Genomic DNA, 26430 nt, shown 5'->3' on the forward strand with positions numbered 1-26430 from the left:
ACATTTTGTTCGCTTATGCTTCACAAAGTATCTTGGGGTTTAGGATAAATTGGATTTTTTTTCTTTGCTACTTATTTATTCTATCATTTTTTTTAAAAACTGGGACAATTAACTCTTCTGTCTCATGTAATTTTAATTTATGATTTCTTGAAATACACCTCTGGAAAACCAGGCTTTGATAAAGCCCATTGGGATTCAATGGGAGCTACCTAACTATGCCTTTAAACCCAAATCACTCCAGCTCTCACTGACTGGCCAATAATAGGTCCCAGTCCAAGCCTCACTAGGTCATTGGTTTTGTTTGTTTGCTTATTTGTTTGTTTGTTTGTTTGTTTGTTTTTGATGGCTCAGAGTGAGTAAATAGCAATGGTTTCTGTTCTGGCCAGAAGCAGAGGGTCTTCCTCTCCTTGACTGATTCTTTTGTGAAGGCAAACTTGGCCATCTTTTGCTTCAGTTCTTACCTAATCACTTGAATGGGGGTTGCCTCAGACAACCTGAGACCTAGGAAAGACCCTCACTTAAAAAGGCCAAGGTCTCCCATTGCATCTGGGACCATCACCAGTCATCCTAACCTATGTCTTGTCACTGGACTCTGATGACTCTGGAGGAGAGTGAGGCTGATGACTTTGCACAGCCGTGCCTCACTTAAATCCAACTAACTTGCGAGTCAAGACGTCACCCTCTTGATGTCATTGTTGCTCTTCCAGAACGAAGGACAAACAACACCTCCCCCCTTTTTTTCTCCTGTCTCCCTTCCTGATAGACTTTGTCCAGATACCTGAGGTGAGGCCCACTGCCATTCTGCACCCATGCCTGCTCTCTGCAAAGGCTCTGGACTTTTGCCACATTCCATTTCCTCTGACCTTGAAGGTTGACTGCCTTACCAAGAGGCCCTGATAAATTACATCATAGGACACGGCTAATGATTTAACAAATTATCCATCTCAGGGGCAATCAGACTTTAAAAAGTGGAGCCTAGAGAGAACAATGCTTAACTCAAAAGGGTAACTAATTATACGATGGGCACACCTTGTGGCAGCATAGTAAGGAAAATATTTTAGAATATATAAGGGACCTTTTGGCTTCCCCTCAAATCATACCACATAGGCAACCACTTATTTATGCATACTCTTTGTTGTAGATACAATAACTGTAGCAAGACATTTCAAAAACTTAATTTCTACCAAATGTTAAATCCCTTCTTTTCCAATATTTTTATTAGAGCTGAAAAGGCAGTAATATTGACTGGTTTATATTTTGCTCCTTATTTGGCATCATAGAATTTTGGTGATAGGAGTTAGGAAGACCTGAGTTCAAATCCAGCCTTAGATATTTACTAACTGTGACCTTGAGCAAGTCACTTAACTTCTGTTTGCCTCAGTTCCCTCCTTTGTAAATTGAGGATAATGAGAGAACCTACCTCACAGGGCTGTGGGTAAGATCAAGCAAAATAACATGGGAAGTATTTTTGCAAACCTTAATGTGCCAGCAATAATGATGATGATGGTGGTGGTGGTGGTGGTGGTGACAATGATGGTGGTGATGGTGATGATGATGAAGATGATGGTGAGGAGGAGGAGGATTTCCAAATCCCTTAGTTTTTGTAGGTGAGAACATAGAGAAGTTAAGTTACTTACCTAAGGTCTCACAGGAAAGAGAACTGGGACTAGAACTCGGGTTTCCTGACTTCTAGTCTCATCCCCTTTCCATGATGTGATGTTGTGTCTGATCCCCACTTTTATAAATGGGTATTAAGAAAGACAAAGAGGAAAATCACAAGACCTGGGCCTCAGTTTCCTCATAGGTGAACTCTAAGACCCCTTCCTGTTCTAAAATTTTCTGATTCTGTGATAACACATGATAAGTTAGGTCCTTAGCCCGTGAATAACTAAAGGTTGTTAATATCCCTAGATGGTTCAATAGTCCCTTACATTTGCAAGAAACCCAACAGGGCAAATATATCCTCATCTGTCCCCACAGAGTTTAATGGTACTTGTCAATTCTCATCCCTACACTGTGGAGTTTTGGTGTTCCCATTGTAGGATGGAAAAACTTAGGCCCAGAGCAAAGCATTAAATAACTTGTTCAGGTTTACACAGTTGGGTGAAAGCTGCAATAACATCAGAACTCATAAGATATTTATGTTGCTTAGTTCCCTGAGAGCTAGTCTACATCTTCATTCAATAAATATATACTGAACATCTACTATATGTATCATACTATTCTGAATGCTGGACATGGAATGGTATAATGAAAAGAGCACTGGTTCTGGAGTCAGAGCACCTGAGTTCAAAACCCAACTCTGCTGCTAATGACCCTGGACAAGTCATTTAACCCTTCTGAGCCTCAATATCCTCATCTATAAAATGAGGAGATTGGGCTACGTAGTTTATGAGATCCCTTCCCAGTCTGTGCTCTTAGTGCCAGAAAATATAGGAGATAAAATTAATATTATTATGTCTACCTTCCCCTTTTGTCCCTAGCTCTAAGTATAGAGTAAGGGTAGAGGAGTTTAAATAATAAAATGTCTTAAACAGAGTGCTGATTAAATACTGAATGGGGCTACAGTAGGAGGTTAAGAAACCTAAAGATGTGAGGAAAGTTCTGAATCAGTTCAGGCTTGGAGGCAGAGGGCTGGACCAAAGGGCTTCCTCAGTTACTTTTCAGTTTTACACTGCTATCTACCATTCTGTTGTGTATCCATTGAGGGTGGAGGGAGGTTGCTGGAGATAGCTCCAACCAGATATGCAGAGCCAATTGTCAAATTTTCAGTGTGAACATTTACACCTCAGAAATACACAAATGTTACAAATCAAGGCTTGATTTGTTTTTATTGATTGTCTAGACTAATTAAAGTGATGGAGAAAATGTCAATTAATCAGATTTAGAAGTGTGACCCTCCCTACCCTTTGTAAAACATTTACCTGCACATGCCTTATTGTTGAGCTTGGTGGAGACCACACCTACTACCACCTCACTAATCTGCAGAGGTCATCAGAAAGGGAACTAAATCCTCCATTCCGCACCCCCCCCTTCCCCCATTCTCCAACCTCTCTCTAGTGCAACCAAGAGGAATATCTTACTCTGGGGCTTTCCTTTGGACTGCATTGAGTGTTCAAGTATTACCTGCTCCTCCAGCGGCTAAGAGTCCTTGATTTAATACATTAGATGTGGAGCTGAGAAACTGGTTTTAAATCATCACACATCTATAAGTCCATTCCTCACTTTCTATTGACTTACATTGTATTTTCTGAGGTGAGCTATCTTCCTTCCTAGCCAACTCTTCAGCCAGCAAGGACTCCTAAGAACTGAACTCTACCTTCCCCTACTATCCTTCCATGATTCTTACCCAAGTTCTCTGTCAAATAGTTCAATATATACAAATTGAGGAGGATGTAGAGTACAAGAATACAAAGGACCTTGGATTATTGCACTGGATAGTCCAATGCTTTCATTTCACCAATGAAGAAACTCAGAGAAAGAAGTGATTTGCCTAAGATCATATAGTTATTAATGGGGCACAGTGAATAGAGTGCTGGGCCTGGACTCAGGAAGACTCACCTTCCTGAGTTCAAATCTAACCTCAGACACTTACTAGCTGTGTTACCCTGGACAAGTCACTTAAACCTTTTTGTCTCAGTTTCCTCCTCTATGAAATAAGCTGAAGAAGAAAATGCCAAACCACTCCAGTGTCTTCACCAAGGAAACCCCAAATAGGGACACAAAGAGTCAGATATGACTGAAAGGACTGAACAATAAAAACACTATTATTAAGTCCTTTAAGACTCATCACAAGTGTCATTTCCTGCAGGAGGCTTTTTCCCTATTCCTCCAGCTTCTAATGCCTTCCCCTCTGAGTGTTCCAGCTTATTCTGTATGTATCTTGCATGTACCATGTATGTACATGTTGCCTCCCCCATTAAAATATAAACTTCTTAGAGGCAGGGACTGTTAGCCATTAGCAGAGTGCTTGGCACACAATTAGCTCTTGCTTGTTTAGTTGATTAAAAGAGCTAAGATTTTAACCTGAGTCCTTTGACTCAAATCTATAAGAATCTTTTTTTAAAAAATAAATAATAAGTGTCTCTTAATTTATTTGACTCTAATGTCAGAGTTATGTATATGGGATTCCTTTAAACCAGGGTCCACCTGTAAGTCGTCAAATTGTAATTACTTCTATGCTCTAGCCGTCAGATTTAGAACTCAAAAGGACCTTAGAAATAATGTAGTTCAATCCAATCATTTTATAGATGTGGAAACTGAAGTCTGGAGAAGTGAAATAATTTGCTCGCTTTCCCATAGGTAATCGTTTGTAGAGCCCAAGATTAAAATCGAGGCCATCCCAACCCCAAACCCAGTGCTCTTCACATCACCTCATTCTGTTTTCCATCAATAATGCATTTATTAAGCTTAATTAATTAATAATGTTTATTATCATCCAGCTATCTTCCAGGCAGTGTGCTGGGTGTTGGGGATACAAAGAAAGGCAAAAACACAACAGTCCCTGCCCTCAAGGAGCTTACATACTAATGGACGGTGGCAACATGTAAATAATAGAGACAATAAGATACGTACAGAATAATAGGAAGGAAACCTCAAAATGAAAGGCTCATATGAATGAAAGGACCAGAAAAGGCCCCTGCAGCAGGTGGCATTTGATCTGAGTCTTGAAGGAAGCCAAGTCAAAGGCATTGTCTGGAGATGCTGCATGTGTAGGTAGATGCTGTCTGCCATGACTACATGGCAGTGCCCCTGATGAGAGGTAGGTCCATATCTTCTATTCTATGGGACATCTCCTTTCTATCTGTAAGAGGTACTTAATAGCTATCACAGACTGAGGGAAAAACGAGGACACACTTAAGGGTGGATGTGGGCAAGATTTGCACTCTGTTTAATGCCAGTGGATGGCCCCATATCTCACTTCGGGCTCTGAACTCCACTGAGTCCTTCAAGAGACTAAGATGCTGACTTACTCTTTGACAACAGTTCTTTTGCTTTGATGTGGGCATGTATCCAGTGAAGATACTGACTGACTTTGGTGTAGATGCCAAAGTTGTCTGGTCGCCCACAGCCCTCTCCCCAGCTCACCAGGCCCACTAGGAACCATGTACCTCGGAATTCGGTAACCATGGGCCCCCCACTGTCCCCCTCACAAGCATCTCGGGTGTCACCAAGCATTCCTGCACAGAGCATGTTCTCTGAGATGCTGTTCTGCATGGTTTGAGAGCATTTAGTGTAAGAGGCTAGGGGGATTTTGATGAACCTGAGGGTATAGGTGCGGTTCCTGGACTCTTCAAACTGACGTCCCCAGCCTGTTACCACTGTTTCTGTCCCCTCCTTCATGAGCTCTCGATGGGCCAGTCCCAAGTTGGGAAGGCAGATGGGCAGGATGTATTTGGAGAAGACAACGGACTTGTCCAGATACAGCAGTGCGATGTCATTGTCTGAGGTACTTTTGGTATAGTTTGGGTGCACAATAGCTTTCTGTATGTTAAAATCCATCTCTGAATTCTCATACCGCCGGATGTCGTATTCACCTGGCATGAGGCAGGGAGGTAAGGAGACAGAGAGAAAGAGAGAGAGAGAATAAAAAGCACAAATGGACTCACGAACTGTTCTTCCACTCCTCTCCTTCCCCCAGGCTTTCAGAAGAAAGCAGAGGAAATGACTACTCCCACAGAGAGAAATAAACAAGCAAGCACTCATACAAAAAAGAGACCAGGATTAGGGTCTCTAGTCTAAATTAGTGCAAAGAGCCCTGGATTTGTAGTCTGAAGGCCAGGGTTTAAATCCAGACTCTGCTACTTACTAGTTGTATAACCTTGAGCAATTCAATTATGCTCTGTGGATCAAAGTTTTCTCTTCTGAGAAAAAAGAAGCTAGGTCTAGAAGGTGTGAAACTCAAATAGAAACAGATCCCTGGGGCCTCATTTTGTCTTAGAAAACCACAAATTGACATTATCTATGTTGTACTGTATTTTTATTTTGTTAAACATTTCCCAATTACAGGGGTTTTTTTTAATTTTTTTTAGGCAATTAGGGTTAAGTGACTTGCCCATGGTCACACAGCTAGTAAGCGTCAAGTGTTTGGTCTGAGGACGGACTTTAACTCAGTTCCTCCTGACTTCAATGCCGGTGCTCCACCTAGCTGCCACCCCAATTACAGTTTAATCTGGTTCTTGCACTAGGGAGTTGTGTGGATCGCATGCTGCCCACAAGCAGTAAGTTTAACACCTCTAAATGATCTCTTCTGCTCCTCCTACTTCTCAATCTTACAAATATCTAAGTGGAGTAGTGGATAGAGTGCTAGACCTGAAGTCAGTAAAATCTGCATTCAAATCCAGGCTCAGACACTGCCTAACTCTGTAATTTGGAAAATCATTTTGCCTCTTTCTGCCTCAGTTTCCTCATCTGTAAAATGGGGATGATAATAATAGCACCTACCTCCCAGGGTTGTTATAAAGGGGGAAAATGAGATCATATTTGTAAAGTGCTTTGGAAACCTCAGGTACCATATAAGTGTTAGCTATTATGAATTTCTCCATAAGCACACATACAGAGGGTCATCCTTATGTTCAAGTTGAGTAGGTGTTTGATTAATTCATTCAACAAGTATTTATGAAGCACCTATCATATATGCTAGGCACTGGGAGTAGGAAGACAGACACAGAACCTACCACCGATCTCCAGAAGCTTATATTGTGTTGGGCAGGGAAGAACATGTCCACACATGTGTAAATACAAAGTATTTGTATAAATATACGTGCATATATATATAATAAAGAATAAATACAAGTAAACAAAAAATCTAGTTGGAGGGGGAGAATGCTAACAATTAAGGGGAGGGTTGGAGATCAAGATGAGCTTTGTGTAGGAAGGAGCACCTGGGCAGAGCTTTGAAGGAATCCAGAGATTCCAAGAGACAGACCTGAGGAAGTACATTCCAGGCATAAGGCACAGCCTGTCCAAAGACAAAGAGATGGAACATGAAGTAGGAGGAACCCAACTGGACTGATTCAGGCTGTAGTGGGGAAGCCCCATCACCTAAATATTTACCAGTTGCTAGACCATCACAGTGCCTGAAAATTCATCATTATAGATCCATTTAGTTGAGTTAAGGAGGCATCTCCCAAACTATACTCTGCAGAATCCTGAGAATAAGGCTTCTCTGGGAGAATTTCTGTCCTAACAATATTTCCACCCATTATGTGGAGCAATTCATTCATATGAAAATATACTTAAACTTCCCCAAACCCCCTTTACCCAGGTGGTATCCCAGTCTGCTAGACCTGTGGGTCAGTTAGCAAATTGGAGCTTGAACAAATTAATGTGGGCTGCACCAAATCATCTTTCCGAGTATAGCCTCTTTTAAAATCTAAATATCCTTGGGAGGTTAACACAGCCAGAGGTCAATAATTAACGTCTTATTGTGAATTAGCTTATCAGACTTTTGAAATCAGTGGGCTGAGCAAATGGGAGTCTTGATGGGGAGGGAGCTAAGAAGACAAGTTTGGAACATGGGATGTTCACTATCTAGGCAGGGCAGACATAAGAGGCCCACCAGGCACCTGGAAGAAGCAATACTGAGAACAAGGTTCAGAAGAACAAATTGTGAGCAGCCATGATCTTCTACAGCAGTTTTTGTCTGTAGGGTTTATTTGGCATATATTTATATACTGTCTTGTATTGGTAATTTCTTTATGAAGGTATGCCCAGTCTCTCAAATTTAAACCATTATTCTCCTCAAGACCAGGGCCTGATTCTAATCTGATTATCTTTCTATTACCCAGAGAGCTCAGTAGGGTCTCACATGAATAATGAGGGTTCAGTAAATGTTCGGTTAACACATTTGGCATCCTGGAGGTGAAATATGCTTAATGCAGTTACTTCATCTCCCCCTCCTTTTCCCACAGAGCAAACTTTGGTTCAAGGAATTCAAAGGATGAGAGGAATGAATCACTCCCACAAGTGCTCACTTTCTGGGTCTGCTCTGTGCTATGATGGAAAGAGCAATGAATTTAGAGCCTGGAGACCTGGGTTCTGGGACAGCTAGGTGGCACAGTGGATAGAGCAACGGCCCTGAAGTCAGAAGGACCTGAGTTCAAATCTGGCCTCATACCAAACACTAACACTTACTAGCTGTGTGACCCTGGGCAAGTCACTTAACCCCAATTGCCTTAAAAAAAAAAAGAAAGAAAGAAAGAAAAGGAAAAAAGGAGACCTGGGTTCCAATCCCTGGCCTGCCAATTACTTCCTGGGAGACACTGGGTAAATCACTGAGCCTCTCTAAGCCTGCCAAATGAGGGAGTTGTTCTAGATCACCTGTTCTAGACCAGTCCCTGGCTGCAGCTCTAAATCAAATCATCCTTCCTTTCCCCATTTTGAGCTGCTCATCTCAGGTGAGTAATAACAATAATCCAGTGAAATTCTTTCAAAAGGCAAGAGGATAGACTAGCATTCTCCCTATAGATTATCTGAATTATAGTGGATTTGGACATTAGGGGATCATTATGTTTCACAGAATGACACTGAATCACAAATTAAAAACCTTAGAGCTCAAGTCCATTTCCCTGATTTTCTAGATGAGGGAGCTGAGGTCTAAAGAAATTAAACTGAATTCCAGTGTTTGCACACATGTGTTTGCATGGGTAGTTGCAAAGTCAGGGCTAGAACTCAGGTCTCTTGGCATCCACTCTGGTCAGCGTTCCTTCCATAAAAACACATCGCCTCTTATTATTTCACTCATAATGTTCCCATGTAGAAACTATGAAGTCTTTTTATAGTGGAGCTCTCCTATGCTGTCACTTTTTCAAGCAGTGTTCCCTCCCCCCCTTCTCTTATGGTGGAAAGAATGCTGGTTTGGGCAGCAGAGAACCTGGGTTCTGCCCAGCCCTGACACTATTTGTACAACCCCTTGGACCCTCAGTTTCTTAATCTGTAAAATGAGAGGGTTGGACTCAATGACCTCTCAAATCCTTTGTGATTCTAAATCCGTGACCCTATGTGCCACTTGCAGTATAGTGAAAAGGGCCCCAGATTTTGAATTAAAAAAAAAAACCCTGAATTTGAATCCTGGTTCTGCTACATATATGACCTTGGACAAGTCACTTCCTTCTCTAGGCCTTAGTTTCCCATCTATAAAATGAAGGAGGTAGACTAGATGATGTCTAAAGTCCCTTCCAGCTCTAACCCTATGACTCCATGACAGTATGTGATCCCTTCATCTTTCATGGGGTCCCTCACTGGGGGATTGTTCCTGCTGTCACCAACCTAACTCACATTTGTCCAGCTCTTCACACTTGAAAAAGATGTTCTGATCCTTATAATAGCCCTTTGAAGGAGGCAGGGCAATAATTATTTTTCCCCATTTTATTGAAGAGGAAACTGAGATACACAAAGACTTTAAGTAATCTGGGCCAAGGTACACAGAGAACGAGGGCCAAGGATTTAGTAATGAAATCATTTATCACCTTGGAGAGAGCAGTTGCAATCATGTTGGTGAGGATGAAATCCAGGGGGTTGAAATATGGCCAAGAAGTGAGAAAGAGAAAACAATGACTATAGATGGTTTTAACTGCAAAATAGAAGTCTAGTATCTGACAGAGCATTCTACCACCTCAATTATCAATATTTCAACATAAGGGATTATGTATAGGGCAGGTGTTATTACAATTGTCATTTTACATGGGGAACCTAGATTTTAGAAAGACTTAAGTTCCTCAGGTCACAAAACTAGTAAATGGCACTAGATTTTCTGGTTCCTTTTCCCTTACATCACAATGGTACTATGTGATGGTACAAAGTGGTTACATGAATAGTAAGTGCTGTAAAATTCAGACACCTCATACTCCCACATTCTTTTCATTACGTTACACTACCATTTCATACAGGAAAATACTGCTAGAGGACACTTGTTTAACTAGACAAGGTAACATCTGGAGACCATACAGTTAGCTAGGGCAAGTCAGGAGTACCACTGAGATGGCTTCATGCCCTGATCATTGCCTCTGGGAACTAGATGGGATAATGTGACTCAGATTCAGTCACCCTTCCTTGATGAACTGCTAGCCTTGGTCTGGATCCTAGTGAATCCTTTTCAAGGATAGACTACTTCTTCAAAGGCATTTGGGCATCTACACAGAAATAAGCTGTCCCTGGAAATTCAAACCACTACTGCTTCCTCTCCCCCAATCCCTATAAAAATAAAAATAGTTCAAATTCCCAAGGAAAGTCTTAGAAAAAATCACTGATTATCTCTTTAGCAGTTGTCTGACTTTGGAGACACAGGGTCACAGAAACACAGAAATTTATAAAAACTCATGGAGAATCCTAGAAGTAAGTGAAAAGGAACCTGGAATAATCCCCTAAATATCAGATATTCTGATGGAACATGATTGGATATTTCCCAATCTCTCCCATCCACCAAGCCTGCCTTCACCACCACAAGCAGAGAGGCCATGTGTGATTTCCTTACCAAGTCTTACTCTAAGGTATTTTGGATGTTCCACACAGTGGGCTGCAGTCAGTACCCAGGAAGAATGAATAAGGACACCCCCACACTTTAACTTTGACCTGGAGTCCAACAGTATCACCTGAAACAAAGAGTTGATAGGATTCAGAGATGGAAAGAATACTAGAGATAATTCACCCACTCATTTGGCAGATGAGAAAAAAATGAGGCCATTTTGTCTTTGAAGAATACATTCAGTTTTGTGGAGTACCTGCTTTGGTAGTGAAGTCCAGTTTACTTTAATTTTTAGTTTTTTATATTCTAGTATTCTTATTCCTCATTTTTGACACATAATGTCTTTCTTGGCTGTTTACAAAACAGTCTACTTGTCCTTATAATCTTGGAGCTTGGTGATGATGTGCTTAGGTGGGTTGAATTTGGGATTGACCCCTTTAAGCATCCGCTGAGTTTCCACGTTGTCTGTTCCTTTTAAGAAAAATTATTTCTGGGACATATTCTTTTTAGGGAGCATTAATAATTTAACACTTAAGTTGTCACTCTGAGTTTTGTTACACCCAACCCACCACCCACCCAGATCCACTATTTTTGTTTCCAAAACTTCCAAGCATTCTTCTAGAGGAGTAGTTTTGGAACTTGTCTACTCTCCTCTAGAAAAATTATTTCTGTTTCTCAGTGAATCCATTGTCTTACATGCACTTAATGGATATTTCAAAGTTGTCAGATTTCATAATTTTATCTTCATCTTTTTAAGAATATTATCCTTGATAATTTTGCTAATTTCACATTAATATATCTTGAGATAGCTCCACCTGCATTTCTAGGGGCTGTCATTGATACTAATTAATTACTCTACCAATGTAAGATTTATCAACCCCCTCTCTCTATACTTGACTCAGATTTCCAAATGCTTTCTAGACATCTCTACTTGGATGTCTCATCATCTCCATGAATTCAATATGTTTTAAACTAAGATCATCAAGTCACCAGGCAGAAGCTATTTTTCTGTGTAACTCTTATCTCTATATGTATCCCACCTGGGTACTTATTTTGTTCCTTAGAACCTCAATTAGACTGTAAGCTCCACAAGGGCATAGACCATGTTTTATTCATGTTGTCCCCACAGGGTATTATACAGCGTATTATTGTACTAGGTGGTATAATGGACTAGTGTAGTCCAGAGCCCTGGACCTGAAGACAGGAGTTCAAATCTATTCTTAGATACTTACTAGCTAAGTGATCTTTGGCAAATTATTTCACCTATCTGCCTTTCTCCTTGTCTGTAAAATGGCAGTGATAGAACTTACCTCCCAGGATTGTTGTGAGGATAAAATTAGATAATATTTTTTAAACTGAGATAATATTTGTAAAGTTCTTTGCAAACCTTAAAGTGCTATTAAATGCTAGAGGAGGAGGAGAAGGAGGAGGAGGAGGAGGAGTAGTAGTAGTAGTAGTAGTAGTAGTAGTAGTAGTAGTAGTAGTAGTAGTAGTAGTAGTAAAAACTTGAGAAATTTTTGAATGAATGACCAAATAAAAGATGGTTATAATCCTCAATGGAGACATGTTCTTTCTTACCTGCCACGGGCTGTCACCTTTGTTGGCTGGTTTCCCCCCTGAGATTCGAATTCGTAGTTCTTCGAAATTGGGTGTTGGGTATTTCACCTTTGGTTTCCCACATGGAAAATTGACTAGAAAATGAGAGGACAATGTCAATGATAAGTCAAATAGGCGACCTACTCTGTCACAAAGAGCCCTTTACAGAAACATTTGGCTAGGCTAAGGTCCTTCCATCTATCATAGTCACCTCCTTCCTACGGATTTATTGGTGATATTGCCCTAGTTGTGTGACCTCAGGTAAATTACATCCTCTACTTCCTCATTTGGATAAGGGGTCTCTAAAGTCCTTTCCAATCCTAATACTTTATGACTATGACTGTTTCTTTACAGAGATCAGTTAGTTAACCAACAGTAAGCACTCTAGTCAATAAAAAATAAAAGCTACTATATGCCCTGTTCTATCCTAGATACTGTGGGGGATATAGGATTAGTCATGGTCCTAGACTTTAAGGAATTTTCAATCACAAGACATAAATACATAAAAATTAGAGAACAATTAAGGCCTTGGATTGTTGTGGTCTGAGAAGGCTTTGTGGAAGAGGTAAGATTGGAGCCAAATTTTCAAGGGGAATGGGGAAGGATTTAGCTAAGAGGAGAAGCAGGAAGAGCTTCTGAGGATGGGGAGCAGCCCATACAGAGGCTCAAGAGCAAGAATGTGCCTTAAAGACAATTGTGCTTAAGTAGAAGGGATGCTCCTTCTGAGATGAGACACCAAAGAAAGCCTGAAGACAACAGAGAGAAGGTGGGCCATTCGATATTTCTATTCTATTTCTGTTTCCTTTGTCCTGGAAATAATAGGATGAAAATGGACCAACAGGAAGTTGATATCCAAGGTAAGTCAGGAGATAGTAAGAGAGCACATTATTGTCCTTGATGAATTCTAGTCACTTTGTCCAGGTGGAAGAACTGGCAGGTAGTGATTGCTGAGCTCCTGTCACTGATGTTTGAAAGGTCATGGAAAATGAGTGATGGGGAAGATAAATGTCCTAATTCTTTTTTTTAAAAAAAAGAAGAAAACATGGTCAGAAAATTGTAGGCAGTGAGTTTACATGTGATTCCCAGAAAATCCTAGTGTAATGGAAATTAAATGGCAGCAATCCCCACCCCTAAAAAAGAATGGACTGGCCTTCCTAGAGTCCAACTGATGGAGTACTGAGCTTGTGCCCTGGGCACTTCCAGGACATTATATGGCTCAGTGCTGAAAAGACTTGGTGCCTTGGTATGACGCAAAAAACCCTGCCTCTAGACTTCCCGCCACAGGGAGGTGAAGTGCTGTGTCATTTAAAAAGGAGAGAGAGCTTCCAACTCACTCTCTTCCTTTGACTTTCCTGGGTGGCGAGTTGCTCTCCCTGGGCTCTCTGTGAGAGGTGAGGGGCAGGGGAGGGGAGAGGTCACCCTTCTCCCTACCTCAGCAGAAATGGCAAACTGCAAACATTTGTCAACTAAAGTAGGGATGGAAGAGCTGAGCCTGGGCCTCTATACCTTTTTGTTTCTTTCCTGGGTATGAGTGATTAAGTAATGACCCAGAAATGGATACTTCCAGTCTTAGAGTCAACCTTGTGATTTCAAGAGATCAGAGTTCAGTAAGAGCTGACTGGCAATAAGAGGAGCTCCAGAATCAGAAGTATGACTAACAGCAAGATGAGCTCATCTCCTAAAAGGCTTACAAGAAGGCATAGACCTGGAGAGTATTGATTGGACAGTGCAAGACTGAGGTAAAATACAAAATGCCTATTTATCAATTCCTACTTCTTATTCTGATGTTTGTCCTAACTTCTCCAGAGAGTGTAATGATAATGATGTTATTACTAGTGTTTCAGCCAATAAGCATTTGTGGTGTTTGTATTTATTAAAAATGTCTTTTGTGTAGAAGGAATAAATAGCTGTCCTGTACCTGGCTTTGTACCTTGAGTGTTCTCCCTTTGGGGAGACCCCAAACATAAGCCAGATAAGTTTAAGTGATTCTACCTGAGATTTTGAGGGGAACATCATAAAGGGCCAGAGAGCAAAACAAAAGAACCTGACTCCTCTTTTTGGAGATTAGGCTCTATCAGGACTATGCACATATAGCCGTCCACAGTGAAGCCAGAGGGTGTGTGTCCTCTTCTTGTCTCCTTCTTCCAGTGGCAGCTGGTTTTTCTTGTTACACTAAAATGAATCATTAAAGATGATTCATAAAGAATATCTAGCAAAAGAAGTGGTATGAGAATTGATTGAAGGACTTACATATGTCTAACCTGGAGAAAAGAAGATTCAAAGAACATAGCAGCTGTATCCAAGTATTTAAAAAGAGGTCATTAGGGCAAAGAATTGGATTGTTCTGCTTGGCCCCAGAGGGCAGAAACAGAAGCAACGGTAGAAGCTATAAAGAAGCAAATTTAGCCTTGAAGTCAGGAAAACTTCCTCAGCTTAGAATAACCCAAAAGTGGCACTTAGGAAGGTAGCAGGCTCCCCATCTTTGGAAGTCTTCAAGTAGGAGGTAGGGGTTAGGTAGAGGAGCATTGAATGCCCTTCCAAGTATAAAATTCTGTAATTTTGCGATGCTGTTATTCTTAATCTTACCATTTATATTTCACAGGTGGTCCTCCCCAGAAGCAAAGATCTTAATTCATGATTTCATTAGGTCCTTTCTAGTTCTAGGAGGGTATGACTAATGATAGTAGCAGAAATACTCATAGTAGCAATAGTTATTATACCTCAGAGTCTTAGAACACTTTTTGTTTTGCACAATTTTCTCATTTGGTCTTCAAAATATCCATGTGAGGTACTCAGGGGAAAACATAATAATAGTTATTGTCTTTATTGTTGTTATTCCTCATCTGAAATTGAGGTAGTTGGACTAATTGATTTTGAAGGTCCCTTCCAGTTCTAATCTATGATCTTAAGATCCATAACACAGATAAAGGGGCATAGGTTATGCATTTTAAGGAGCAAAGGAACTCTGAGCTGATAGAGAGATACCCAGGGTATATTTCTCAGAACATCTAGATGATGGTGGGAAAGATTATATTGTGACAATGTTGAAAAAGAAAAGAGGGAAGGAGAAAGAAAGATGAGATAGGAAGAAAGGAGGAGAGAATTTTTCTTTAAGGAGTTGTGATGGGGATGGGGATAGGGATGAGAAAGCACAGACTAGGAGGGGGGAGAGAAGAAGGGGTGAGTCAACCTGTGGCTAAATAACTAGCTATTTGTTGAATGATTGAATGAACTATCTCATACCAGAATCAAACCCACAACCTTGGCCTCACTGATATCAGATCATAATGAAATTTATAGGAAGGAAGGAAGGAAGGAAGGGAACAAAGTGTTTATTAAGCACCTACTATGTGCCAGGCATTGTGCTAAGCACTTCACAAATGTTATCTCATCTGAGCCTCTATGATCAATTAGATTTGACAATTCCAAACTCTAACCTCGTGCAGGTAAGAGGAAGAGGATTCACAAAGCTCCTGTTGTGAAGTGGGGGACCCAAGGCACTTGGTACTCAACTCCTTGCCAAAATGTGTCCCCCCGCCACCTGTCTTTGATACCTGAGCTTCCACTATTAGAACTATTCCCCCCATCTTTTCACTTCTGGGGCCTTTTACAAGCGTGAGGATGCTCCTAGGGGGTGGGAACACATTAATCCAGGGATTCTTTGCCCCTTTAGCACCCTGGTAAAGCCTGTGGTCTCCCCAGAAAAATGTTTGTTTTACATTCATAATTGAAGGAAATGTTAAATTTCACTTAATGGTTAGTGCATTTTTCCTATCCAAGTATATGGACCCCTTTTAATCTATTTATGGGGAATGATAATCCCAGGTTAAGAATTCCTGCCTCAAGTCATTATGGGCTATCACCTTAGCATGGACTATTTGATAGCCAGTAGAGAGCAAGTTCCTGAAGGAATAGAATGTAAGAAAGGCACTCAAGGAAGATGTAGGCCAGAACAAAGGAGAAGAGAAGTAGGATAATGCCAAAGGCAAACACACTTCACTGACTTCTAATTTGCTTGAGTTGGCCCTCAGTGGAGTGACATATTTATATGGTGATGGAGCCAAAAATTATAGCTAGTTCTCCCCATGATTCACCTATCATGATCCAGTTCTGCCTTAGTCTTCTCTTTTCTTGTCTGAATAAAAGACCCTGGATATTCTCCCTCTGGTTTGCCTAATCCCATTTCTGGCTCCCTAACAGGGGAACTCACCAACTGTTTACTCACCAACAGGTTTACACTCTGTAGGGTTGTCGCTCTCTTGATATCCAGGGGCACAGCTGCAATAGCGTTGCTGATTCTCGAGGTCCTCAGTGCAGTAGTGAACACAGCCGCCGTTGTTTACGGAGCAGTTGGTGTAGTTTACCTCTGGGACAGGAACAAGAGCCAGACTTTAATCAGTCAGGCTCTGGAGGTTCCCAACACTCAGAAATGGGAGTGGTTATGAGGGAAGAAAAGAGAAAGCAGGTTTTTACCCCTAATCTCCAATCCTGATATATCCCTGAGGGGATGTATTAACAAACAGATGATGGCAACACTGATAAATACAATTTCACAAAACTGGAAAAATGCCTTTCCAATGCCGGCCCTCCCAGATGCTCAGGGAGAGCCTATGCCAAGAAAAGAATCTAATTCTCAGTTTAATTCAATGAGCATCATATAGCAGAATGAATCCTGATCCTAGAACCACAGGACCTGAGTTCAAATCCTACCTCAGATGCTTGCTTTCTGTGTGATTTTGGGGCAAGTTTCTTACCCTTCCTGGGCCTCAGTTTCCTAATCTGCAAAATGGGGGGTTGGAATAGATGACATGAGTTTCCTTCTAGCTCTAGGCAGAGTTCCTTCGCCTGGGATCCATTGACAGCTCCCCATGAACAGATTTCAAAGGGTCTGTGAGCTTGGATGGGGGAAAAATTACATCTTTATTTTCTTTACTCTCTGAGTGAAATTTAGCATTTCCTTCAATTATTTTAAAACAGTAGTCTGAGAAGGGGTCTATAGGCTTCACCAGACTGCCAAAGGGGTCCATGACACAGGAAAAGTTAAGAATCCCTACTGTAAGGCTGTGAGCCTATGAAAGAGCCTACTTTGCAAATCAACAAGCACCAGGAGGAAAGAAGGTTGAATTTAGAGCCAGAGACCTGGGTTGGAATCCTAGTTCTTATCATCTGCTTCCTGTGTGACCTCAAACAATTTATTTCACCACTCTAGGCCTCAGTTTTATCTGTAAAATGAGAGGGTTTCCTTAGATGACATATATATATATATATGTCTGTGTGTGTGTGTATATATATATATGTCTGTGTGTGTGTGTGTATATATATATATATGTCTGTGTATGTGTGTGCATATATATATATATGTCTGTGTGTATGTGTGTATATATATATATGTCTGTGTGTGTGTGTGTATATATATATATGTCTGTGTGTGTGTGTGTGTATATATATATATATGTCTGTGTGTGTGTGTATATATATATATGTCTGTGTGTGTGTGTGTGTATATATATATATGTCTGTGTGTGTGTGTGTGTATATATATATATATATGTATACACACACACACACACACACACACACACACACACACACACACAGAGGGAGAGAGAGAGAGAGAGAGCCTTCCAGGTCTAAACCCTATGATCTTTTCCTGCTTTTATTAAGCACCTACTGTGTCTTCACTGGGGCTGCCAAGACAAATAGTACTTGTCCTCAAGAAGCTTACATTCTATTTAGCCACTCTCATCAATCTCCATCACTAATATGCACTCTGTGCCCTGGCCAAGCTTGTTGCCTCACCCCCCTCAGGCCTTGTTTCAGCTCACTGTCCCTGCCTCCAACCCCTTTCTCCATGCTAAGTTCCCCTCACCCCAAACATGTTCTCTGACTTCCTAAGTCAAACACTAACAATCCTAATCATCCTTCTCTGAAATGTCTGAGGAAAGCAGGCAGGTTTTAGTTAGAAAGAGCAGTTGTCCCTGAGAAGAAATTGAAACTTAATTGTAGAAGTACTTGGGGTGAAAAAGGACTGGAGTTGGTCTTGCTACAGAAAGCCCTAACCCCTCTCCTGTTTGGAGGTTCCCAGTTCTACTGAACAAATGCTACTGTGACCTACCACAGTGGGCCACTAGTCAAGAGAAGAAATCAAAGATAAACTTCTGAGAGTTACCATGCCCACAAAGGCGTCCTTCCCAGCCTTTTGTGCAGATGCACTGAAAACTACCAATACCATCGATACAGGTCCCGTTATGGCAGGGATGGGGATCGCACTGGTCTCCATCTGGAAGATATTTAGAGGATGGGAGTTGGGAGAATAATGAGGTGGGGCAGATTGTTCATAAAACAACCAGTCTTTTCTTTATCCTCCCAGGTTTGGCCAATTTCCTAGTGCTTGATTTAATCCTGATAGGCTTGGCACATTTTGGAGAGAGAGAGAATACATACCCAAGTTCTTAAAGATGCCCCAGAGAGGGCCAGTTGTCAAGGCTTTTTGCAGATCTAAAACATGGTGTGAATGTGACTAAAGAATAAGTAGTTTTCCTTAAGGCTAGGAAAATGGGCTGGGCTGCTCTGGGACCAAGAATACTCTGTGTTCATTTGTAAGTCTGGTTTAATGGGCCAGATACAGTCACAGAATCAGATATTCTGAGGATAGGTCTCCAAAAGCTATGAAATCTACTTCTCATCTCCAAATAGAATAAGCCTAGTGGTGGTTTGTCCTAATTTTTCTTAAAAATCAGGCAAAGCTTGGAGGAACCCAGAAGAAATAAATGTGAAAGACTGTCTGTTGGCCTAGAATGGAATAGCAAAAGTCACAATAGAAAATTTGATACTCACCCACATACTTTGACCAGTAAGCTAACTGTGAAGGGAAGAAACACAAGTTTTAGTGGAGGGTTAGGGAATCAAGACAAATGCAGAAAATGTAGGTAAACCTGTCTGCCTTTCAGTCCTGGTTTCTTCCCAGAACAGCAATGTTTGCACATCTGCCTACAGGCCCAGACTAAGTCAGAAGTGGGGAAAATGCTGCTGTGTCAATAAGACAAGCATAGGGTGGCCAGTACTGTGTCACAGGGCAAATAAGTTCTCCTTGGCCTCAATTTTCCCGTTCTGAACATGGGGCTACCCAGACCCCAACCACAAATGTTAAGGAGACATTTGTGGCTTGTGCTACCTTCTGCTTAAATTCTAGATCCTACTCTCTAGGCTTTGTCCTAGGGACCACCATAAACTTACGACAAGGACAAATTAGAAGCAGCTTGGTTAGGACAGTGGCTAGTAGGCTAGGTCTAGAGTCAGGAAGAACTGAATTCAAATCCAGCCTTAGACACTAGCTTTGTGACTTTTGGCAAGTCGCTTCACCTCTATTTGCCTCTGTTTCCTCACCTATAAAATGGGAATAATAATAGCACCCACCTCCCAAAGTTGTTGCAAGAATTAAATGAGATGATATTTGTAAAGGGCTTAGTACAGGGTGTGACACATAGTAGGTGCTTAATAAATGCTTCTTCCCTTCCTACAGGGAAGTGCTTCAGATATCTATCCATTCTCTTCATCCTCCTTCCAAGATCCCAATCAACTCCCTTATTTCTGTTCCTTTCTGACCGGTCAGACTGTCCTTAAGACTCTCCCAAAACATTCCCTCCTGCATTTTCTCCAGAAAGCAGAGAAAGGAGAATCTTTGTTTGAGAACTTTCTCCTGGCCTAGGAGCTGAGCTACACGGTCTCTAGACATGGAAGTACTCTGCTGGTAAAGGATGGGAGGCATGTGGGGACCTCAGACTGACATTGATTGAATGGTCTTGGGGGAGCCACTTCCTTTGAATGTGAATGGGCCTCAGTCTTCTATCTCTGGAAATTGAGAAGTCCTAACTCCTCTACAGTAAAATAAAATGATATCTGAAACTGGACTGGGGCCCTTTGGAAGAAAAGAATCATCCAAATTGTAGTCTAGCTACCCAGGATAAATGACCCGGTTACTTGTCTACCAGGAGCAGTGGAGGGGAGAGAGATCCATTTCTTCCATTCTGGGTGTAGCCAGCAGGAGGGAATGGAAGATTGGGTATAAAGATCTCCCTCCTGCAGAAGTTTAAGAGAGAAACAGAGACAGAGACACAGATGGGGGAGAGAAGAAGGAGAGAAAGAGAGATAGAAAAGAGGGAGAGAAAGAGAGAGAGAGAGAGAGAGAGAGAGAGAGAGAGAGAGAAGAGAGAGAGAGAGAGAGAGAGAAAGGAGAGAGAGAGAAAGGAGAGAGCAAGAGGAAGAGAGGGGGAGAGAGAGCATCTCCAAGATTCTAAGTCAATCCTGTAAACATTAAGTGATTTCTATGTGTATGGTACTGTGCTTGGCCCTGGAGATATAAAAACAAAGCAAAAAAATATACATCAAGGAAAGTTCTTGCCCTCAGGGAGTTTATATTCTACTGGACATTCAGTATGTACTCAAATAAATAAGTCTAAAGTAATTTGAAGAAGAACATAAGTATAGAGTAATTTGAAGAAGAGAAGTAAATTAACATTTTAAGCACTTACTTTATGCTAGGCACTGTGCAAAGCACTTTACAACTATTACTTTATTTGATCCACACAACAACCCTGGGCAGTAGGTGCTATTATCATCATCCCCATTTTACAAATGAGGAAATGGAGGCATACAGAGGTAAGGTGACTTGCCCAGAGTCACATAGCTAGTAAATATCAGAGGAGGGATTTGAACTCAGGACTTCTTGACTCCAGGACAGGCATTCTATCTACTGCAGCACCCAGCTGCCTAGGAGAAGGAGAAGAGAAGGAGAAGGCATGAGAGCAGTAACAACTAGAGTAATCAGGAAAGGGTTTTGTGTAGGAAGTAGCATCTATTCTAGGTTCAGAATGACATCCACTCGTCATCTAACTTGGCTCCGAGCTTGATTCCTTCTCAGCCCAGACCCTCTTATAACGAATGGTCATCTGCTAAAGGATATGGCATATTCCAATCCCAACTTACTGTTTCTTCCCGAGTTGAAAAAATCTCCTGGACTTCCTCCAGGTCACACATCTCCTCATTGCATTCCCGCTCCAAGTTGCCAGGTTTAATCTCTTCCAGGAACGAATTAGCTCGCTTCTGAATCCTCAGGATTTGGTTGGCTTTCTTACTGCTAGAGAACACTGAAGAAAGCGGGAGGGGTGGGTGCAGAAGGGATAGCATGAGTAGGAGAAGAGGCTGGGTAATCCTATATTTGAATCCTGGCATTGAAGTCAGGGCTTCTACCACTCTGCAGTACTATAAGCATGAGGGTGGGTGGTGATACATGTCTAGGATCACCCAGAACTGGCATCAGCAAAACTGTGAAGTCTACAGAATTCCTTTGGTCTCCCTCCATACCCATTCCCAGCTTCCCTTTTCAGAATATTCTTGTCCTTCCTGTGATGGACACAAATCTGCCCTTTTGGCAACCAGTATCCCTTTTATTTCTTTCCTCTGCCCCAAAGTAGATATCAGAAGGAGAAAATGTCAGGCTAGTCTCCTCATTTCCCCTAAATTTTCCAGTATGTATATTTGATTTTCCTAATTAGATGGCAAACTCTATTCATGGCTGGGACTATAACAGCTTCAACATTTAACATTCACTTAAAATTTACTTAGCATCTTCTTTGTATAGAGCTGTGTATTAGGCATAGGGGAAGGACTAGAACTCAGACATCCAGCTTCCCAGTTCAGTGTTCTTTTCACTTCTAGTCAGTTAACTTCACATTTATCTATCACATATAAAGACAAAAATTAACCAGTCCTCGGCCCCAAGGAGCTCACAGTCTATGACAGAAGACCTAAGATTTAGAACTCTCCAAAAGTGGGTAGCTGGAAGCGGATTTGCTGCCTCAGCAAATAGTGGATTCCCCATCACTGGAGGTCTTCAACACAAGTTAGATGCTCACCTCTCAGGAATGGAGAGGGGATTCTTGTCCAGGTACAGGCTGGACCAGAATCCTGCTGAAGCCCTTCCTACTCTGACTCTGGGAATTGATTTGGAAACATAAAGCATGGTACAAATGCAAGGGACTATAATTATTATTCATCATTCTCATTCTCGTTCTCATCATCATACCCTGTCACTGTTCCAGGGAATTTGGGTTACTGCATAAGGTTACATCTGTATCTGTTTCTGGGATGAGAATCTGTTACCCCTTACCTGAGTTGGCTTGTCCACCGAGTGAATACCAGGAGGCCACAAACACCAAAAAGCTCACAAGTCGCCACATTTTGAAAGAACTGACACCTGGCAAAAATGAGTTACAAAAGCTCCCTTCTCTCCTCCACCCCCTTCCATTCCCAACCATCCTACCTAGAAAAGCCATTGAAGCACTGAGGTCACATCTCAAAGGGGCAAAACATCAGAATTATTAATTGGGTGGCAGAACTGTTCCTAAGTTATAGCATTGAGGTGATGGCACTTGGCCCATTCTTTGAAGGTCCCCAGTCTACTAGGCCATGACTCAGAACGACAGATCACTGGAGCAACTGAAACAAATCTTTTAACTCTTGCTTTCAACTCTTGCAAAAGACTGCTGATTCATATACCCCAACAATAACCAAGTTGAGTTGAGTGGGATTGCCCCCTCCAATTCTGTGCATACCCCTATAGTGGCATTTTCCCTTTTCTGACTTCTTTCCCCCCTTCAAGTCTGCTTTTGATATTCACTTTAACCTGATTTTACCTGATTTAAAACTGAAAGGAGGTAAAAGAGGAAGGTGAAGGAAGACCACATGGTGAGATTTGTACAGAGAGAGCTGTACCTTTTAGGGAAAGACCTACCCAAATCTCTCCCCACCTTGGCAACCCTCCCACCACCAACTATTCACCTACACAGGAATAGCTCTGCCAGAAAGCTGCAGGTCCTAGTTCTAAGTCTCAAGTTTCTTTGTGTCCTAGGGCTTCTTCTAGGCCTGCTCTACTTCTTAGGGAAAGGAATACTCCTAATAGAATCCATAACAAAGCAGAATGAGTGACATTTGGTTCCTTTGAATACCCATTATTATAGAAGTGTCAACTAACCACTTAGTCTAGTTCATTCTGGGAACCTTGTTTCATTTTCCGAGTGTGCCCCCTTCATTTCAAAAGTTGGATGCCTTCCTTGATCCAGGTGGGTTACCCAGCCTATGAAGATCCCCAGAATATTGAGCTTCGATCTCCAGCTACGCTTTTTTCTACGTTGCTCTCTCATCCTCTGGTGCTCTCCGTTTCCCGCCCTGTCTTTTATTCCCCTCACACTTTCCTTTCTATGTTTTGCATTTCATATATCTTACTTTAAAGAGTTAGAAATCATTTGGGGAGAACTTACAGATGTGGGCAGTGGAAGACTGGCGGTATCGTCTTCTTGTCGCCATGATAGCCTCAGCTGCCTGAGTTAATCCATAACCTCAAATATTTACTCATCACTGTTGCACTAAGGTTTTCCTCTCCACAGATAAACAAAAGGACACTGACATTACTGAACCCACACTAATTGGATTGGTCATTTTTAGGTATAGATTATACCTAGTATCTATCTATCTGTCTGTCTGTCCATCTGTCTGTCTGTCCTTGTGTCTATTTACCTATCTCTCTAGTACTTAGCAGAGTAGCATAGTGTTTTACATACATCTAGGTATTTTATAAATATCTGTTGAATTGAACAGAAGAGACTGGTTCAAATTCTAGCTTTACCACTAATTAGCCCTATGATCCTGGACAAATCACTTAATTTCTCCTGAGCATTAATTAATTAGTTAATCTCTCCTGAGTTGTATCTCTAAAATGGGCATACTTCATTGTCACCACTATTATTCAATATTGTACTAGAAAGGTTAACTATGGCAACAAGAGGAGAAAAAGAAATCAAAGGAATTAGAATAGGCAATGAGGAAAGAAAACTACCACTTTTGCAAATGAAATGATGGTATACTTAGAGAATCCTATAGAATTAACTAAAAAAACTAATTGAAATAATTAACAACTTGAGCAAAGTTGCAGGATATAAAATGGGTATACTCACCTCAGAAGGTTGTTGGGAGAAATGCACTTAGTAAACCTTGAAGTGCTGTAGAAATGTTCTTTATTGTGGAAGAAACTAGGTGGCACAATAGATAGAGCTCTGGGCTGAGAATCAGGAATTCAAATCCAGCCTCTAACACTTGCTATCTATCTGGGGCAAGTCACTTAACCTCCTCAACTTGGGGGACAGGAAGTGCAATTATACAGCACCTACTATGTGCTAGGCACTGTGCTAAATGGTTTATAGATATCTCACTTAATGCTTTGTAAATTTTAAAGCACTGTGTAAATGTGAGTTGTTCTGACATTCTTCTCATCTTTTTCTAAGGGCTTAGCACTTGGCACTTAGCACAGTGTCTGGCACGTGATACATGTGTAACAAATGTTTATTGATTGATCAATTGATTAGGTTCAGATAGAAACCACTCTGGAACCTGTCACTAACCTGCTGCTATTCCTTCATATTTAATCTCCTCTAGCCCTGCTGCACAGGTGAATAAAAATAACTGTTTTTCACAATTTAATAAAATTGTTATTGTTGTTGTTCAGTTGTTTTCAGTCATGTCCAACTCTTTACGACCCCATGTGGGGTTTTCTTGGCAAAAATACTGGAGTGGCCATTTCCTTCTTCAGCTCATTTTACAGAATAAAATTATTAGGATGGAAAATGTAAACTCATTAACAGTACCTTTCATACAATTCTGGTAGCAGGCAGGGCAACAGTGATGATATGTACTTCATTCTTTCCCATGTGATTTTGATCTCCTCAGTGAGGTATTCATACTTTGAAAGCTTTCCATTCAAATTGATTTGGAGGTTATGAGAATTTTGGGTTGTTCTTAAGTTTTTATAGATCAATGCTATGTCCAGGAAATTATGGCCAATGGTTCCATCTACGATAATGAATAGTCTGGTTCCTGTATAATTTACTGGTTAACTTCTCTAGTTCTCACCCTTCTTAGTCTCTATGCAGCCTCAGACCCCTGATCACCATCTCCTCCTGGACACTCCTTCTTCTCTAAGTAGTCATGATTTTATTCTTTCTTGGTTCTCTCCCTACCGTCTTCTGCTCCTTCTTGGTCTTCTTTGCTAGATCTTCATCCGTATCATTACCATTAACCATAGGTGTCCCCCAAGGCTCTGTACTGGGCTCTCTTCTCCCTCCATACTCTCACTTGGTGACCTCATCAGCTCCTGTGAGTTCATTCATCCTCTCTATGCAGATGGTTCCCAGATCTGTTTATTCAGCCCTAATCTCTTTCCTAAGTCCAGTCTTGTATCACCAACTGCCTTCTAAACATCTCAAATTGGATGTCCAATGGGCATTTAAATTCAATATGTCCAGAATAGAACTTGTTATTTTCCCCCCAATCCCCTCCCTCTTCCCAATTTTCCTATCACTACTATCCTCCCTTTTACTCAGGTTCACAACCACAAGGTCATCCTGAACTACTCATTTGAACTCTTCCCACACATCCAATCTCTTGTCAAATCTTATTATTTCTACCTTTACAACGTAAGTACACTCCTCCCTCCTACCCTGGTCCAGGCACTCACCAGTTCTCACTTGAACTATTGCAATAGTTCAATTGGTCTCCTTCACTCATCTCCACTTTTAGCCATCCTCTACTCAGTTATCAAAGTGAGTTCCTAAAGCACAGTACTGACCATATCACCATCCTGTCCCCATATGCCATCCCAACTTAGTAAACTACTGTAGCTCCATAAGATCAAATACAAATCCCCTGGCATTTAAAACCCTTTACAACCTGGGCTCTTCCTGCCTTTCCAATTTTGTATACTTTACTTCCCTCAGTACATTCTACAATACAGCTATACTGGCCCACTTCCTATTCCTTGCACATGACACTCCATTTCCCAATTTCATTCCTTTGGCACGTGCCTCAGGCCTGAAACGTCCTCATCTTCACCTCCACCTCTTAGCTTCTGTAGCTCCCTTCAAGACACATCTCAAATCTCCCCTTCTGCAAGAGACTTTTCATCCTTCCCTCCCACCAGTCCTCCTTTCCTCCATTTGTAGTGCCTTCCTTCTGGTAGTAGTGTCTTCCCTCTTTGACTACCTTCCCTCTACTCCGTATATATCTTTATGTACATCATAGCCATCTATATGCTGTCATCCCTATTGCTATGTGAGCTTCTTGAGGGCAAGAGCAGCATTTTTACCTTTCTTTGTATCCTTAGCACTGGCACAAGTGTCTAGCACAGAGTAAGGACTAAATAAATGTTTGTTGACTAATTGAACTGACTGACTGACCTGAGAATATTCTAAGATCAGTATTTGCAGTGCAAGGTTATGATCTGTTAGTCCATGAAAATTAGAGAGCTTCTGATATATAAC

The 26430-nt window shown here is 41.3% G+C and overlaps 1 protein-coding gene across 5 annotated transcripts in view; it reads right to left on the bottom strand.

Moving 5' to 3' along the window:
* Window positions 1-4377: 4377 nt before the first annotated feature.
* Window positions 4378-26430, bottom strand: part of PROC (protein C, inactivator of coagulation factors Va and VIIIa) — a 34066-nt gene continuing 12013 nt past the window's right edge. For 2 of the 5 annotated variants that reach the window (XM_020967161.2, XM_078146790.1), the window contains 8 exons: window positions 22230-22316; window positions 21047-21207; window positions 18899-18923; window positions 18231-18341; window positions 16287-16427; window positions 12044-12156; window positions 10475-10592; window positions 4378-5537 (listed from right to left, as the gene is read on the bottom strand). In XM_020967161.2, the coding sequence (XP_020822820.1) occupies window positions 4957-5537; window positions 10475-10592; window positions 12044-12156; window positions 16287-16427; window positions 18231-18341; window positions 18899-18923; window positions 21047-21207; window positions 22230-22316 (1337 nt within the window). In that variant the 3' untranslated portion in view covers window positions 4378-4956. Of the gene's footprint in view, window positions 5538-10474; window positions 10593-12043; window positions 12157-16286; window positions 16428-18230; window positions 18342-18898; window positions 18924-21046; window positions 21208-22229; window positions 22317-23379; window positions 23484-26430 lie in introns of those variants that run through there. The other 3 variants (XM_020967162.2, XM_020967166.2, XM_020967165.2) reach the window with 3 other exon arrangements.

Source organism: Phascolarctos cinereus, unplaced genomic scaffold, assembly GCF_003287225.1.
Source record: "Phascolarctos cinereus isolate Bilbo 61053 unplaced genomic scaffold, phaCin_HiC Scaffold_726;HRSCAF=1367, whole genome shotgun sequence".
Taxonomy (NCBI): domain Eukaryota; kingdom Metazoa; phylum Chordata; class Mammalia; order Diprotodontia; family Phascolarctidae; genus Phascolarctos; species Phascolarctos cinereus.